The sequence below is a fragment of the Mustelus asterias genome, unplaced genomic scaffold (genome assembly GCF_964213995.1).
Source record: "Mustelus asterias unplaced genomic scaffold, sMusAst1.hap1.1 HAP1_SCAFFOLD_292, whole genome shotgun sequence".
Lineage (NCBI taxonomy): Eukaryota > Metazoa > Chordata > Chondrichthyes > Carcharhiniformes > Triakidae > Mustelus > Mustelus asterias.
The window spans coordinates 326083-342745 of record NW_027590257.1 but is presented as its reverse complement, the minus strand read 5'-3'; the positions used below and the strand labels follow the sequence as shown (position 1 = coordinate 342745).

At 45.9% G+C, this 16663-nt stretch overlaps 1 protein-coding gene across 3 annotated transcripts in view; it reads left to right on the top strand.

The window, feature by feature from the left end:
* Positions 1 to 16663, top strand: part of LOC144486166 (NACHT, LRR and PYD domains-containing protein 3-like) — a 152687-nt gene that overhangs the window by 50920 nt on the left and 85104 nt on the right. Inside the window, exons 6-10 of one of the 3 annotated variants that reach the window (XM_078204238.1) lie at positions 111 to 398; positions 6709 to 6792; positions 9223 to 9306; positions 11769 to 11852; positions 16257 to 16423. In XM_078204238.1, the coding sequence (XP_078060364.1) occupies positions 383 to 398; positions 6709 to 6792; positions 9223 to 9306; positions 11769 to 11852; positions 16257 to 16423 (435 nt within the window). In that variant the 5' untranslated portion in view covers positions 111 to 382. The remainder of the gene's footprint in view (positions 1 to 110; positions 399 to 6708; positions 6793 to 9222; positions 9307 to 11768; positions 11853 to 16256; positions 16424 to 16663) is intronic. The other 2 variants (XM_078204240.1, XM_078204241.1) reach the window with 2 other exon arrangements.

Genomic DNA, 16663 nt, shown 5'->3' with positions numbered 1-16663 from the left:
TGGTGACAAGTGGGAAGTAAGGCGAATAGGTACCATAAAAGGGAATTTATGCTTGGAGCCCAGGGCATGCTGAGGTATTAAATGAATACCTTGTGTCTGCCTTTACCAAGGAGATATATGCTACGAATGCCATGGAAACACGAGAAACCTCTGTCACAAGAGGGTTCAGAATTGATAAGGAGGAATAGATTGTCAGTACTGAAAGTTGACAAGGCACCAGTGGCAGATAAGATGTGTCCAAAGATATTGAAGGATGAGAATGGAAATTGCAGAGGGCCTGGCCATAATCTTCTGGTTTCCTTGGACTCCAATGAGGTACCAGAGGACTGGAGAATTGTAAATGTTACAGCCTTGCTCAAAGAAAAGGTTTTAAGGACCATCCATGCAAGCACTGGCTCGTAAGTTTAATATCTGTTTTATTATTGTCACATGTATTGGCATGCAGTGCAAAGTATTGTTTCTTGCGCGCTATACAGACAAAACATACTGTTCATAGAGTACATAGAGGAGAATATAAGAACTAGGATCGGGAGCAGGCCATCAGGCCCATCGAGTCTGCTCCACCATTCAATAGGATCGTGGCTGACCTTTTTGTAGACTCAGCTCTACTTACCCGCCCACTCTCCATAACACCCAATTCCTTTACTGTTGAAAAATCTATCTTTGCCTTAAAAACATTCAACGAGTTAACCTCAACTGCTCCACTGAGCAGGAAATTCCACAGATTCACAGCCCTTTGGGTGATGAAGTTCCTGCTCAACTCAGTCCTAAATCTGCTTCCCGTTATTCTGAGGCCATTCCCCCGAATTCTAGTTCACCCGCCAGTGGAAACAACCTCATGTCTCCTTATCTATTCCCCCCCAGTTCTTCTTCTAAATTCCAATGAGTATAGTCCCAGTCTACTCAGTCTCTCCTCATAAGCTAACCCCCTTAACTCCGGAATCAACCCAGTGAATCTCCTCTGCACCTCCTCCAGTGCCAGTATATCCTTTCTCAAATAAGGAGAACAAAACTGTACACAGTACTCCAGGTATGGCCTCACCAGCACCGTATACAGCTGCAACATAACTTCCTGGTTTTTAAACTCCATCCCTCTATCAATAAAGCACAAAATTCCATTTGCTGCCTTAATTACCTGCTGCACCTGCAAATCAACCTTTTGCGATTCATGCTCAAGGACACCCAGGTCCCTCTGCACATCAGCATGCTGCATTTTTTCACCATTTAAATCATAGTCCATTTTGCTGTTGTTCCCACCAAAATGGATGACCTCACATTTACCATCATTGTAGTCCCATCTGCCAGACCCTTGCCCAATCAAACTATCTATGTCCCTCTTCAGGTTCTAGTGTCATCTGCGAACTTTGACACACTACTCTTGGTCTCCAATTCCAAATCACAGGAAGGAAATAATGGCCATGCCTGGAGAATTCGGGGGAATGGCCTCAGAATAACGGGAAGTTTTGTTCTCACTTGAGAAAGGGTGTACTGGCACTGGAGAGATGAGAGATTAATTAGATTCAGGATGTAATGTTAGAGTCATAGATTTTTAAAAGCATGGAATGTGAGTAAAATATAGAATTAGAGGCTATGTTGGGGATGACTTGGAAGAAATCAACACACTCCGATGCCATCTCGGGCACACTTCCAGAAGTAATGATTCACTACAGAATTAGTAGTGACTTGGAATCAAGTGGTTTGAATCGGAAAAGCCAGCTTAAAAAAAGTATCAGGAGGAAACAAACAAAAAAGATCGATAAGAATAATGCGGTGTACATGGACTATAAAAAGGCATTGGATATAAAGCAATGCAGAGGACTTGTGAGAAAAGTTTCAGTTCATGGACTAAAACAGACATTAGCAACGTAGAGAGAAAAAAATGGCTGAAAATTGGAAGCAGAACGTGATGCTCAATGGATATATTTCGGGCAGAGAAAGGGTTGTAGGGATGTTCCCCAGGGATCGGGATTGTGACCCATGCTTTATCTGGAATATATTCTGATCTCGATCTTGATGTGCAGGGGACAATTTCAAATTTTGCAAACACATAAAGGTATGAAGTATTATAAACTGTGAGGAGGACAGTGTGGAACTCCAAATGGGTCATGACAAGTTGCTGAAGTGGGCATATAGTTGGCAGCAATAATTTGTGGCATTGAAGTGAGAACTGATGGATTTGGTTGGAAGAAAACGGAGAGACAAAAAATAAGGTGTACAATTCTCAATGAGAGCAGGAACTGGGGAACGTGTGCACATGCACATCGATCAAAGTACAAAGAAAATTAGAGCACAGGAACAGGCCCTTTGGCCCTCCAAGCCTCAACCGACTATGCTGCCCGACTGAACTAAAACCCCCTACCCTTCCGGGGACCATATCCCTCTATTCCCATCCTATTCATGGACTTGTCAAGACGCCCCTTAAAAGTCACTACCCTCCCCGCTTCCACTACCTTCCCCAGCAACGAGTTCCAGGCACCCACCACCATCTGTGTAAAAAGTCTGCCCCGCACAAATCCTTTAAACCTCGTACCTTGAAGCTGTGCCCCCTAGTAATTGATTCTACCACCCTGGGAAAAAGCTTCTGACTATCCACTCTGTCCATGCCTCTCATAATCTTGTAGACTTCTTTCAGGTCGCCCCTCAACCTCCGTCGTTCCAGTGAGAACAAACCAAGTTTCTCCAACCTCTTCTCATGGCTAATGTCCTCCTACCAGGCGACATCCTGGTAAATCTTTTCTGAACCCTCTCCAAAGCCTCCACATCCTTCTGGTAGAGTGGCGACCAGAATTGAACACTATATTCCGAGTGCAGCCTAACTAAGGTTCCATAAAGCTGCAACATGACTTGCCAATTTTTAAACTCAATGCCCCGGTTGATGAAGGCAAGCATGACATCTGTACCTGCATTGCCACTTTCAGTGACCTGTGTACCTGTACACCCAGATCCCTTTGCCTATCAATACTGTTAAGGGTTCTGCCATTTACTGTACATTTCCAATCTGTATTAGACCTTCCAAAATGCATTACTTCACATTTGTCCGGATTAAACTCCATCTGCCATCTCTCCACCCAAGTCTCCAACTGATCTATATCCTGCTGTATCCTCTGATGGTCCTCGTCACTATCCGCAAATCCACCAACTTTTATGTTATCCGCAAACTTATTAATCAAACCAGTTACATTTTCCTCCAAATCATTTATATATATATATATATACTGCGACCCCGTTATAACGCGATGGTTGGGGTCCATAAAATGTTATCGCGAAAAAAGCAGGGTCGCGCTAAATCGGGGTCCTATTTCGGGGTCCAATCAGGGTTAAAAAAAATGGGTCCAATGATTCATCGCGTTATTTCCGAATTTGCGCTAAATCGGTTCCACTGTATTACAAACAGGAGAGGTCCCATCACTGATCCCTGAGGAACAGCACTTGTCACAGCCCTCCATTCAGAAATGCGTCCTTCCACTGCTACCCTCTGTCTTCTTTGACCGAGCCAGTTTTGTATCCACCTTGCCAGCTCACCTCTGATCCAATGCGACTTCACCTTCTGCACCAGTCTGCCATGAGGGACCTTGTCAAAGGATAGAAGCATAGAACCATAGAAAATTACAGCTCAGAAACAGGCCTTTTGGCCCTTCTTGTCTGTGCCGAACCATTTTATGCCGAGTCCCACTGACCTGCACTTGGACCATATCCCTCCACAACCCTCTCATCCATGAACCCGTCCAAGTTTTTCTTAAATGTTAAAAGTGACCCCGCATTTACCACTTTATCCGGCAGCTCATTCCACACTCCCACCACTCTCTGCGTGAAGAAGCCCCCCCTAATATTCCCTTTAAACTTTTCTCCTTTCACCCTTAACCCATGCCCTCTGGTTTTTTTCTCCCCTAGCCTCAGCGGAAAAAGTCTGCTTGCATTCACTCTATCTATACCCATCAAAATCTTATACACCTCTATCAAATCTCCCCTCAATCTTCTACGCTCCAGGGAATAAAGTCCCAACCTGTTCAATCTCTCTCTGTAACTCAGCTTCTCAAGTCCCGGCAACATCCTTGTGAACCTTCTCTGCACTCTTTCAATCTTATTTACATCCTTCCTGTAACTAGGTGACCAAAACTGTACACAATACTCCAAATTCGGCCTCACCGATGCCTTTTTAACCTTACCATAACACTCCAACTTTTATACTCGATACTCCGATTTAGAAAGGCCAATGTACCAAAGGCACTCTTTACGACCCTATCCACCTGTGACGTCACTTTTAGGGAATTCTGCACCTGTATTCCCAGATCCCTCTGTTCAGCTGCACTCTTCAGAGTCCTACCATTTACCCTGTACGTTCTACTTTGATTTGTCCTTCCAAAGTACAATATCTCACACTTGTCTGCGTTAAATTCCATTTGCCATTTTTCAGCCCATTTTTCTAGTTGGTCCAAATCCCTCTGCAAGCTTTGAAAACCTTCCTCACTGTCCACTACACCTCCAATCTTTGTATCATCAGCAAACTTGCTGATCCAATTTACCACATTATCATCCAGATCATTGATATAGATGACAAACAACAATGGACCCAACACCGATCCCTGTGGCACACCATTAGTCACAGGCCTCCACTCAGAGAAGCAATCCTCCACAACCACTCTCTGGCTTCTTCCATTGAGCCAGTGTCTTATCCAATTTACTACCTCCCCATGTATACCGAGCGACTGAACCTTCCTAACTAACCTCCCAAGAGGGACCTTGTCATAGGATCATTAAGATCATTGAACGTGACGGAATGTGTCCGCTTTGCTATGGGTACGATTGTGAAAAGTCCGACTGTGATTTACTGCAAGGTGAAAGTGAATGGAAAATTTGGGTTTGAGGGTATAAAGCTGCAGGAGGATGGAGTCAGTGAGATCAGACAGTGTGTAACCCGGGGAGGATGGAGTCAGTGAGATCAGTGTGTAACCCGGGGAGGATGGAGTCAGTGAGATCAGACAGTGTGTAACCCGGGGAGGATGGAGTCAGTGAGATCAGACAGTGTGTAACCCGGGGAGGATGGAGTCAGTGAGATCAGACAGTATGTAACCCGGGGAGGATGGAGTCAGTGAGATCAGACAGTGTGTAACCCAGGGAGGATGGAGTCAGTGAGATCAGACAGTGTGTAACCCGGGGAGGATGGAGTCAGTGAGATCAGACAGTGTGTAACCCGGGGAGGATGGAGTCAGTGAGATCAGACAGTGTGTAACCCGGGGAGGATGGAGTCAGTGAGATCAGACAGTGTGTAACCCGGGGAGGATGGAGTCAGTGAGATCAGACAGTGTGTAACCCGGGGAGGATGGAGTCAGTGAGATCAGACAGTGTGTAACCCGGGGAGGATGGAGTCAGTGAGATCAGACAGTGTGTAACCCGGGTTACACACTGTCTGATCTCACTGACTCCATCCTCCCCGGGTTACACACTGTCTGATCTCACTGACTCCATCCTCCTGCAGCTTTAGACCCTCAAACCCAAATTTTCCATTCACTTTCACCTTGAAGTAAATCACAGTCAGGCTTTGCACAATCGTACCCATAGCAAAGCAGGCACATTCTTTCAATGATCTTAATGATCCTTTGACATGGTCCCTCATGGCAGACTGGTGCAGGTGTCAGATAGACACCGATCTTTGCACCTGGAAGCGTGCAGTGTCTGTAATACTCATCCAGCTCTTCTCCAGATGACACAATGGATAGATTTGATCGAGAGGGAATTGCACCCGCACTGTGAGTTTACCAAACAAACAGGTCCTTTGGAAACTGAGACCGGTTATTAATTGCGCAACAGATTACTTTGCTAATCTGATAATTAGAATCTATCCGATACACAGAGGTCTTTGCACGTGCAAGTGTCTGAATGAAGCAAAAAGCTCTTCTCCAGATGACACAATGGATAGATTTGATAGGGAATTGAGCCTGGACTGTTAGTTTACCAGACAAAGAAGTCCTGAGGAAACTGAAACTACTTATTAATAATTGGAAGTAAAACTATGTTTGGTTCCAGGAGAGATGCTGCATTTTGTGAGGTAAATATTTCTAGTGGCTGGGTAGAAAGAGGGAAGTGAGTGACATCAGCGTCACGGGTGAGGGAGTTCCTGAGTACTGGAATTGTCCTATAGATAGCTGGTTTTGGGAACTGCCTATATTGAGCTCAAACAACTTAGCTTCTTGTCTGGAACTGAGCATAATTTAAATTATAATTATTAATAACTGGCTATTGAGGACTGACAGGGAATGTCAGCGGTCTCTAGCTGTGATGCTGCTGAAAGAAAGCCAAGCCCAATGGAGAAAGAACATTTGCAGATTGCCTGAGCTTGCCTGGACGCGTTTCAAATCAGAATACACAGGTCGAGTGAAAATGAACGACTGGAGATCTGGAACAAAAACAGAAAATGCTGGAAAAACTCAGTAGCTGTGGCAGCATCGTGGAGAGAGAAACAGAGATAACATTGGGGTTCGAACCAAGAGTCATCGTGGACTCAACATGTTTACTCTGTTTTCTTTCATTCAGATGCTGCCAGACCTGCTGGGATTTTCCAGCACCTTCTCTTTATATTTCAAGAATTGAACAGAATTAGCAGTGACTCCGTGTCGCAAATAAATTTCCTGAAATATTACATGTAAAAGGTATGGCTGTAATGAGGTGTTTCTCGGTGCAATTTTATGTGGAAACTTGTATTTATTACAGAGTGTCAGAATATGGGATCGTCTAACACCACCGTGGCTGAAGGATCAGATCCAACATCTTCAACAAGAGTGAAAATGGATGCGGGTAGGTTCAGAAAATAATTAAAATCGTAATTTCTTACAGGACAAAGTTCCAGATTTTGAGCAAGAATCAATGGTTCAAATACAAAGTTAAAAGAGAACAGGGTCTGAGTAGGAAGAGGAATTGAGTGACCATCTAGAGGTTCATCCCAGTCACAGATGAGGGGAGCTCATGAGCTCTGGTACTGTCCAATAGATAGCTGGGGGCTATAAGGTGAATCCAGACAGTGACGAAACCAGAAAATCCCACTCGAGATCAACAGACCTTTCCATGATCTGCCCCTCCCCCGCTCTGATTCTCCTGCCATGTGGGACGGTAAAATACACCCCAACAAACTGCAGCACGGTTTAAACAGTGAGTTAAGATTCCAGCTGATCCCACTGGACAAGTCAAATCTCAGGATCGAACCTGGCTCAATTGATCCTAACTTTTATTATTCATGTAGTGTTCGGATGTTTACTTTGGATGGCAACTACTGAACTGAGCCACTGACTCCATCCTCCCCGGGTTACACACTGTCTGATCTCACTGACTCCATCCATCCCGGGGTACACACTGTCTGATCTCACTGACTCCATCCTCCCCGGGTTACACACTGTCTGACCTCACTGACTCCATCCTCCCCGGGGTACACACTGTCTGATCTCACTGACTCCATCCTCCCCGGGGTACACACTGTCTGATCTCACTGACTCCATCCTCCCCGGGTTACACACTGTCTGATCTCACTGACTCCATCCTCCCCGGGTTACACACTGCCTGATCTCACTGACTCCATCCTCCCCGGGTTACACACTGTCTGATCTCACTGACTCCATCCTCCCCGGGTTACACACTGTCTGATCTCACTGACTCCATCCTCCCCGGGTTACACACTGTCTGATCTCACTGACTCCATCCTCCCCGGGTTACACACTGTCTGATCTCACTAACTCCATCCTCCCCGGGTTACACACTGTCTGATCTCACTGACTCCATCCTCCCCGGGTTACACACTGTCTGATCTCACTGACTCCATCCTCCCCGGGTTACACACTGTCTGATCACACTGACTCCATCCTCCCCGGGTTACACACTGTCTGATCTCACTGACTCCAACCTCCCTGGGTTACACACTGTCTGATCTCACTGACTCCATCCTCCCCCAGTTACACACTGTCTGATCTCACTGACTCCATCCTCCTGTAGCTTTATACCCTCAAACCCAAATTTTCCATTCACTTTCACCTTGAAGTAAATCACAGTCGGGCTTTGCACAATCGTACCCATAGCAAAGCGGGCACATTCTTTCAATGATCTTAATGATCCTTTGACTGGGTCCCTCATGGCAGACTGGTGCAGGTGTCAGATAGACACCGATCTTTGCACCTGGAAGCGTGCAGTGTCTGTAATAATCAACGAGCTCTTCTCCAGATGAGACAATGGATAGATTTGATAGAGAGGGAATTGCACCCGCACTGTGAGTTTACCAAACAAACAGGTCCTTTGGAAACTGAGACCGGTTATTAATTGCGCAACAGATGACTTTGCTAATCTGATAATTAGAATCTATCCGACACACAGAGGTCTTTGCACGTGCAAGTGTCTGAATGAAGCAAAAAGCTCTTCTCCAGATGACACAATGGATAGATTTGATAGGGAATTGAGCCTGGACTGTTAGTTTACCAGACAAAGAAGTCCTGAGGAAACTGAAACTACTTATTAATAATTGGAAGTAAAACTATGTTTGGTTCCAGGAGAGATGCTGCATTTTGTGAGGTAAATATTTCTAGTGGCTGGGGAGAAAGAGGGAAGTGAGTGACCATCTGGAGTGACATCAGCGTCACAGGTGAGGGAGTTCCTGAGTACTGGAATTGTCCTGTAGATAGCTGGTATTGGGAACTGCCTATATTGAGCTCAAACAACTTAGCTTCTTGTCTGGAACTGAGCATAATTTAAATTATAATTATTAATAACTGGTTATTGAGGACTGACAGGGAATGTCAGCGGTCTCTACCTGTGATGCTGCTGAAAGAAAGCCAAGCCCAATGGAGAAAGAACATTTGCAGATTGCCTGAGCTGGCCTGGACGCGTTTCAAATCTGAATACACAGGTCGAGTAAAAATGAACGACTGGAGATCTGGAACAAAAACAGAAAATGCTGGAAAATCTCAGTAGCTGTGGCAGCATCGTGGAGAGAGAAACAGAGATAACATTGGGGTTCGAACCAAGAGTCATCGTGGACTCAACATGTTTACTCTGTTTTCTTTCCCTCAGATGCTGCCAGACCTGTTGGGATTTTCCAGCACCTTCTCTTTATATTTCAAGAATTGAACAGAATTAGCAGTGACTCCACGTCACAAAGAAATTTCCTGAAATATTACATGTAAAATGTATGGCTGTTATGGGGAGTTTCTCGGTGGAATTTTACATGGAAACTTGTATTTGTTACAGGGTGTCAGAATACGGGATCGTCTAACACCACCATGGCTGAAGGATCAGATCCAACATCTTCAACAAGAGTGAAAATGGATGCGGGTAGGTTCAGAAAATAATTAAAATCGTAATTTCATACAGGACAAAGTTCCAGATTTTGAGCAAGAATCAACGGTTCAAATACAAAGTTAAAAGAGAACAGGGTCTGAGCAGGAAGAGGAATTGAGTGACCATCTAGAGGTTCATCCCAGTCACAGATGGAGGGAGCTCTGGTACTGTCCAATAGATAGCTGGGGGCTATAAGGTGAATCTAGACAGTGACGAAACCAGAAAATCCCACTCGAGATCAACAGACCTTTCCATGATCTGCCCCTCCCCCGCTCTAATTCTCCTGCCATGTGGGACGGTAAAATACGCCCCAACAAACTGCAGCACGGTTTAAACAGTGAGTTAAAATTCCAGCTGATACCACTGGACAAGTCAAATCTCAGGATCGAACCTGGCTTAATTGATCCTAACTTTTATTATTTATGTAGTGTTCGGATGTTTACTTTGGATGGCAACTACTGAACTGAGCCACTGACTCCATCCTCCCCGGGTTACACACTGTCTGATCTCACTGACTCCATCCTCCCCGGGTTACACACTGTCTGATCTCACTGACTCCATCCTCCCCGGGTTACACACTGTCTGATCTCACTGACTCCATCCTCCCCGGGTTACACACTGTCTGATCTCACTGACTCCATCCTCCCCGGGTTACACACTGTCTGATCTCACTGACTCCATCCTCCCCGGGTTACACACTGTCTGAACTCACTGACTCCATCCTCCCCGGGTTACACACTGCCTGATCTCACTGACTCCATCCTCCCCGGGTTACACACTGTCTGATCTCACTGACTCCATCCTCCCCGGGTTACACACTGTCTGATCTCACTGACTGCATCCTCCCCGGGTTACACACTGCCTGATCTCACTCACTCCATCCTCCCCGGGTTACACACTGTCTGATCTCACTGACTCCATCCTCCCCGGGTTACACACTGTCTGATCTCACTGACTCCATCCTCCCCGGGTTACACACTGTCTGATCTCACTGACTCCATCCTCCCCGGGTTACACACTGTCTGATCTCACTGACTCCATCCTCCCCGGGTTACACACTGTCTGATCTCACTGACTCCATCCTCCCCGGGTTTCACACTGTCTGATCTCACTGACTCCATCCTCCCCGGGTTACACACTGTCTGATCTCACTGACTCCATCCTCCCCGGGTTACACACTGTCTGATCTCACTGACTCCATCCTCCTGTAGCTTTTTACCCCCAAACCCAAATTTTCCATTCACTTTCACCTTGAAGTAAATCACAGTCGGGCTTTGCACAATCGTACCCATAGCAAAGCGGGCACATTCTTTCAATGATCTTAATGATCCTTTGACAAGGCCCCTCATGGCAGACTGGTGCAGGTGTCAGATAGACACCGATCTTTGCACCTGGAAGCGTGCAGTGTCTGTAATACTCATCCAGCTCTTCTCCAGATGACACAATGGATAGATTTGATCGAGAGGGAATTGCACCCGCACTGTGAGTTTACCAAACAAACAGGTCCTTTGGAAACTGAGACCGGTTATTAATTGCGCAACAGATTACTTTGCTAATCTGATAATTGGAATCTATCCGACACACAGAGGTCTTTGCACGTGCAAGTGTCTGAATGAAGCAAAAAGCTCTTCTCCAGATGACTCAATGGATAGATTTGATAGGGAATTGAGCCTGGACTGTTAGTTTACCAGACAAAGAAGTCCTGAGGAAACTGAAACTACTTATTAATAATTGGAAGTAAAACTATGTTTGGTTCCAGGAGAGATGCTGCATTTTGTGAGGTAAATATTTCTAGTGGCTGGGTCGAAAGAGGGAAGTGAGTGACCATCTGGAGTGACATCAGCGTCACAGGTGAGGGAGTTCCTGAGTACTGGAATTGTCCTATAGATAGCTGGTATTGGGAACTGCCTATATTGAGCTCAAACAACTTAGCTTCTTGTCTGGAACTGAGCATAATTTAAATTATAATTATTAATAACTGGTTATTGAGGACTGACAGGGAATGTCAGCGGTCTCTACCTGTGATGCTGCTGAAAGAAAGCCAAGCCCAATGGAGAAAGAACATTTGCAGATTGCCTGGGCTTGCCTGGACGCGTTTCAAATCTGAATACACAGGTCGAGTAAAAATGAACGACTGGAGATCTGGAACAAAAACAGAAAATGCTGGAAAATCTCAGTCGCTGTGGCAGCATCGTGGAGAGAGAAACAGAGATAACATTGGGGTTCGAACCAAGAGTCATCGTGGACTCAACATGTTTACTCTGTTTTCTTTCCCTCAGATGCTGCCAGACCTGTTGGGATTTTCCAGCACCTTCTCTTTATATTTCAAGAATTGAACAGAATTAGCAGTGACTCTGTGTCGCAAATAAATTTCCTGAAATATTACATGTAAAATGTATGGCTGCTATGAGGTGTTTCTCGGTGCAATTTTATGTGGAAAATTGTATTTATTACAGAGTGTCAGAATATGGGATCGTCTAACACCACCGGGGCTGAAGGATCAGATCCAACATCTTCAACAAGAGTGAAAATGGATGCGGGTAGGTTCAGAAAATAATTAAAATCGTAATTTCATACAGGACAAAGTTCCAGATTTTGAGCAAGAATCAACGGTTCAAATACAAAGTTAAAAGAGAACAGGGTCTGAGAGGGAGAGGAATTGAGTGACCATCTAGAGGTTCATCCCAGTCACAGATGTAGGGAGCTCATGAGCTCTGGTACTGTCCAATAGATAGCTGGGGGCTATAAGGTGAATCTCGACAGTGACGAAACCAGAAAATCCCACTCGAGATCAACGGACCTTTCCATGATCTGCCCCTCCCCCACTCTGATTCTCCTGCCATGTGGGACGGTAAAATACACCCCAACAAACTGCAGCACGGTTTAAACAGTGAGTTAAGATTCCAGCTGATACCACTGGACAAGTCAAATCTCAGGATCGAACCTGGCTTAATTGGTCCTAACTTTTATTATTTCTGTAGTGTTCGGATGTTTACTTTGGATGGCAACTACTGAACTGAGCCACTGACTCCATCCTCCCCGGGTTACACACTGTCTGATCTCACTGACTCCATCCTCCCCGGGTTACACACTGTCTGATCTCACTGACTCCATCCTCCCCGGGTTACACACTGTCTGATCTCACTGACTCCATCCTCCCCGGGTTACACACTGTCTGATCTCACTGACTCCATCCTCCCCGGGTTACACACTGTCTGATCTCACTGACTCCATCCTCCCCGGGTGACACACTGTCTGATCTCACTGACTCCATCCTCCCCGGGTTACACACCGTCTGATCTCACTGACTCCATCCTCCCCGGGTTACACACTGTCCGATCTCACTGACTCCATCCTCCCCGGGTTACACACTGTCTGATCTCACTGACTCCATCCTCCCCGGGTTACACACTGTCTGATCTCACTGACTCCATCCTCCCCGGGTTACACACTGTCTGATCTCACTGACTCCATCCTCCCCGGGTTACACACTGTCTGATCTCACTGACTCCATCCTCCCCGGGTTACACACTGTCTGATCTCACTGACTCCCTCCCCGGGTTACACACTGTCTGATCTCACTGACTCCATCCTCCCCGGGTTACACACTGTCTGATCTCACTGACTCCATCCTCCCCGGGTGACACACTGTCTGATCTCACTGACTCCATCCTCCCCGGGTTACACACCGTCTGATCTCACTGACTCCATCCTCCCCGGGTTACACACTGTCCGATCTCACTGACTCCATCCTCCCCGGGTTACACACTGTCTGATCTCACTGACTCCATCCTCCCCGGGTTACACACTGTCTGATCTCACTGACTCCATCCTCCCCGGGTTACACACTGTCTGATCTCACTGACTCCATCCTCCCCGGGTTACACACTGTCTGATCTCACTGACTCCATCCTCCCCGGGTTACACACTGTCTGATCTCACTGACTCCATCCTCCCCGGGTTACACACTGTCTGATCTCACTGACTCCCTCCCCGGGTTACACACTGTCTGATCTCACTGACTCCATCCTCCCCGGGTTACACACTGTCTGATCTCACTGACTCCATCCTCCCCGGGTTACACACTGTCTGATCTCACTGACTCCATCCTCCCCGGGTTACACACTGTCTGATCTCACTGACTCCATCCTCCCCGGGTTACACACTGTCTGATCTCACTGACTCCATCCTCCCCGGGTTACACACTGTCTGATCTCACTGACTCCATCCTCCCCGGGTTACACACTGTCTGATCTCACTGGCTCCATCCTCCCCGGGTTACACACTGTCTGATCTCACTGACCCCATCCTCCCCGGGTTACACACTGTCTGATCTCACTGACTCCATCAAAGAAAATTACAGCACAGGAACAGGTCCTTAGGTCCTCTTAGACTGACCATGCCGCCCGAATTAACTGGGCACAATATTCCTAGAGTCATAGAGGTTTACAGAATGGAAAGAGGCCCTTCGGCCCATCTTGTCCATGCCACCCTTTTTTGTTAACCAATAAGCTCGTCCCAATTGCCTGCGTTTGGCCCATATCCCTCCATACACATCTTACCCATATAACTTCTAAATGCTTTTTAAAAGACACAATTGTACCTGACTCCACTCCCATCTCTGGCATCTTGTTCCAGACACTCACTACTCTCTGTGGAAAAAATTGTATCTCTCCCCTCTCTCCCTAAACCTATGCCCTCTAGTTTTAGACCCCCCCTACATTTGGGAAAAGTTGCCCCTCATTAATTTACAGACTCTATAAGATGTCCCCTAAGCCTCCTACGCTCCAGGGAAAAAAGTCTCAGTCTATGCAGCCTCGCCTTAAACCTTAAACCATCAAGTCCCAGTAGCATCCTCGTAAATAATCTTTTTTGCATTCTTTCTTGTTTAATAATATCCTTTCTATAAGAGGGTGACCAGAACTGCACACAGTATTCCAAGTGTGGCCTCACCAATGTCTTGTACAACTTCAACAAGACGTCCCAACTCCTTTATTCAATGTTCTGACCAATGAAACCAAACATGCTGAATGCCGCCTTCACCATTCTGCCCACCTGTGACTCCACTTCCAAGGAGCTATGAACCTGTTCCCAAGATCCCTTTGTTCTGTCACTCTCACCAACGCCCTATCATTAACTGAGTAAGTCCTTCCCTGGTTCGATCTACCAAAATGCATCACCTCGCATTGATGTAAATTAAACTCCAACTGCTGTTCATCAGCCATTTGAGACGTGGTCTTCCCAATTCCCTGTAAAACTGAAGCATAATATCCTTTTATCTTCAAGTCCCCTCAAAATAAAGGACGATATTCCATTCGCCTTTCAATGACTTGCTGTACCTGCAAATTATTTTTTTCTGACTCATGCACGAGACCACCCAAATCCAAATGCATCAGAATCCTGCAGCCATTCTCCTGTTTAGTAATACTGTTTCTTTTATCCTCCCTGCCAAAGCAAACAGATTCACATTCTCCCACATAATACTCCATCTGTCAGTTTTACTTACTCACCCATGCACAACCTCCTTATATCCTCTTCACAAGAACCTTTTCTACCGATGTTTGTATCATTTGTAAATTTAACCTTGATGCCTTCACTTCTCTCGTCTATTTCATTCATAAAAATTGTAACAAGTTGATGCCGCAGCATAGACGCTTGCAGCTTTCCACTGGTCCCAGCCGGCCAATCGGATACAGCACCCATTCATCAATACTCTGTTTTCTACCAGCCAGCCAATCTTCTATCAATACTATTATGTTACTCCCTGCACTGTCACCTTTTATTTTCCACAAAACTTTGATGTGGCACCTCCTCAAATGGCCTCTGGAATCCAAGTGCAGCATGTCTACAGGCTCCTCTTTATCCACGGTGTCACTGATCCTTCAAAGAACTCCAGTAAATTAGTTCAGCACGATTTCCCTTTTCATGTTGACTCTTCCAGATTTTCTGAGTTTCTCTGAGTGTCCAGGTATAACCTTCTTAATCGATTTGAATGCTTTACCTGTGTCAGATTATAGGTCTCTATAAGATCCCCCCTCAGCCTTCTAAATTCCAACGAGTACAAACCCAATCTGCACAGTCTCTCCTCATAATCAACACCCCTCATCTCTGGGATCAACCTGGTGAACCTTCTCTGCACTCCCTCCAAGGCCAATATATCCTTCCGCAAATAAGCGGACCAATACTGCACACAGTATTCCAGCTGCGGCCTCACCAATGCCCTGTGCAGATGCAGCAAGACGTCTCTGCTTTTATATTCTATCCCCCTTGCGATATAGGCCAACATCCCATTTGCCGCCTTGATCACCTGTTGCACCTGCAGGCTGGGTTTTTGCGTCTCATGCACAAGGACTCCCAGGTCCCTTTGCACAAAAGGGGCTGGATAGGTTAGAGGTGGAGAGATTCTTTCCACTTAGAAAGGAAGCTAGAACTAGAGGGCACAGCCTCAAAATAAAGGTGGGTCAGTTTAGGACAGAGTTGAGGAGGAACTTCTTCTCTCAGAGGGTGGTGAATCTCTGGAATTCTCTGCCCACTGAAGTGGTGGAGGCTACCTCGTTGAATATGTTTAAATCACGGATAGATGGATTCCTGATCGGTAAGGGAATTAGGGGTTATAGGGATCAGGCGGGTAAGTGGAACTGATCCACTTCAGATCAGCCATGATCTTATTGAATGGCGGGGCAGGCTCGAGGGGCTAGATGGCCTACTCCTGCTCCTATTTCTTGTGTTCTTATGTTCTTATTAACAGTGGATGTTCATGGATTTGGAGCTAAGTTCGTTCTTGGGATAAGGTCAAATAAGCTTTCACTGAATGTTTCTGTGTTCCCAGAAGGTGTTTGATAATACGGTTCACAGGAGGCTTCAGTTGCTTCTTGTAAAGTGAAGTGTAACAACATGGATAGAAACACATTGACGTGTTTATTTTTCTCCATTTGTGTTCACAGATCCAAACTCCACAATCCCTCAGTTCCTGACAAACTGTGATGATTACCAGTTGTTCCAATTGACAAAATTCTACCGGGACAGACTAGTGCAGGCGATGGAAGGAGGAGTGGATGGAGTCAGCTTAACGTTAACATACGAGAGGATTTTCACTGGACAAGAACATGGGGTAAGTGGGAGGAATACAGAATTAGTTTGCATTATTCCTATCAGTACACAACTTTCCGGATATATTGACAAATGATGGTAAAAGAGCAGGTTCTGTCCAGATAATCTTCCAGCAGACAAGGAATCACACGCTGCACTGATAATGGAGTTATTGACTGATAATATTCCTGTCTTTAAGTCTACACCAGACCCAGGTATGAGGAGAGGGAAACTTCACAGCTCGACTGCACTCGCCACGCAC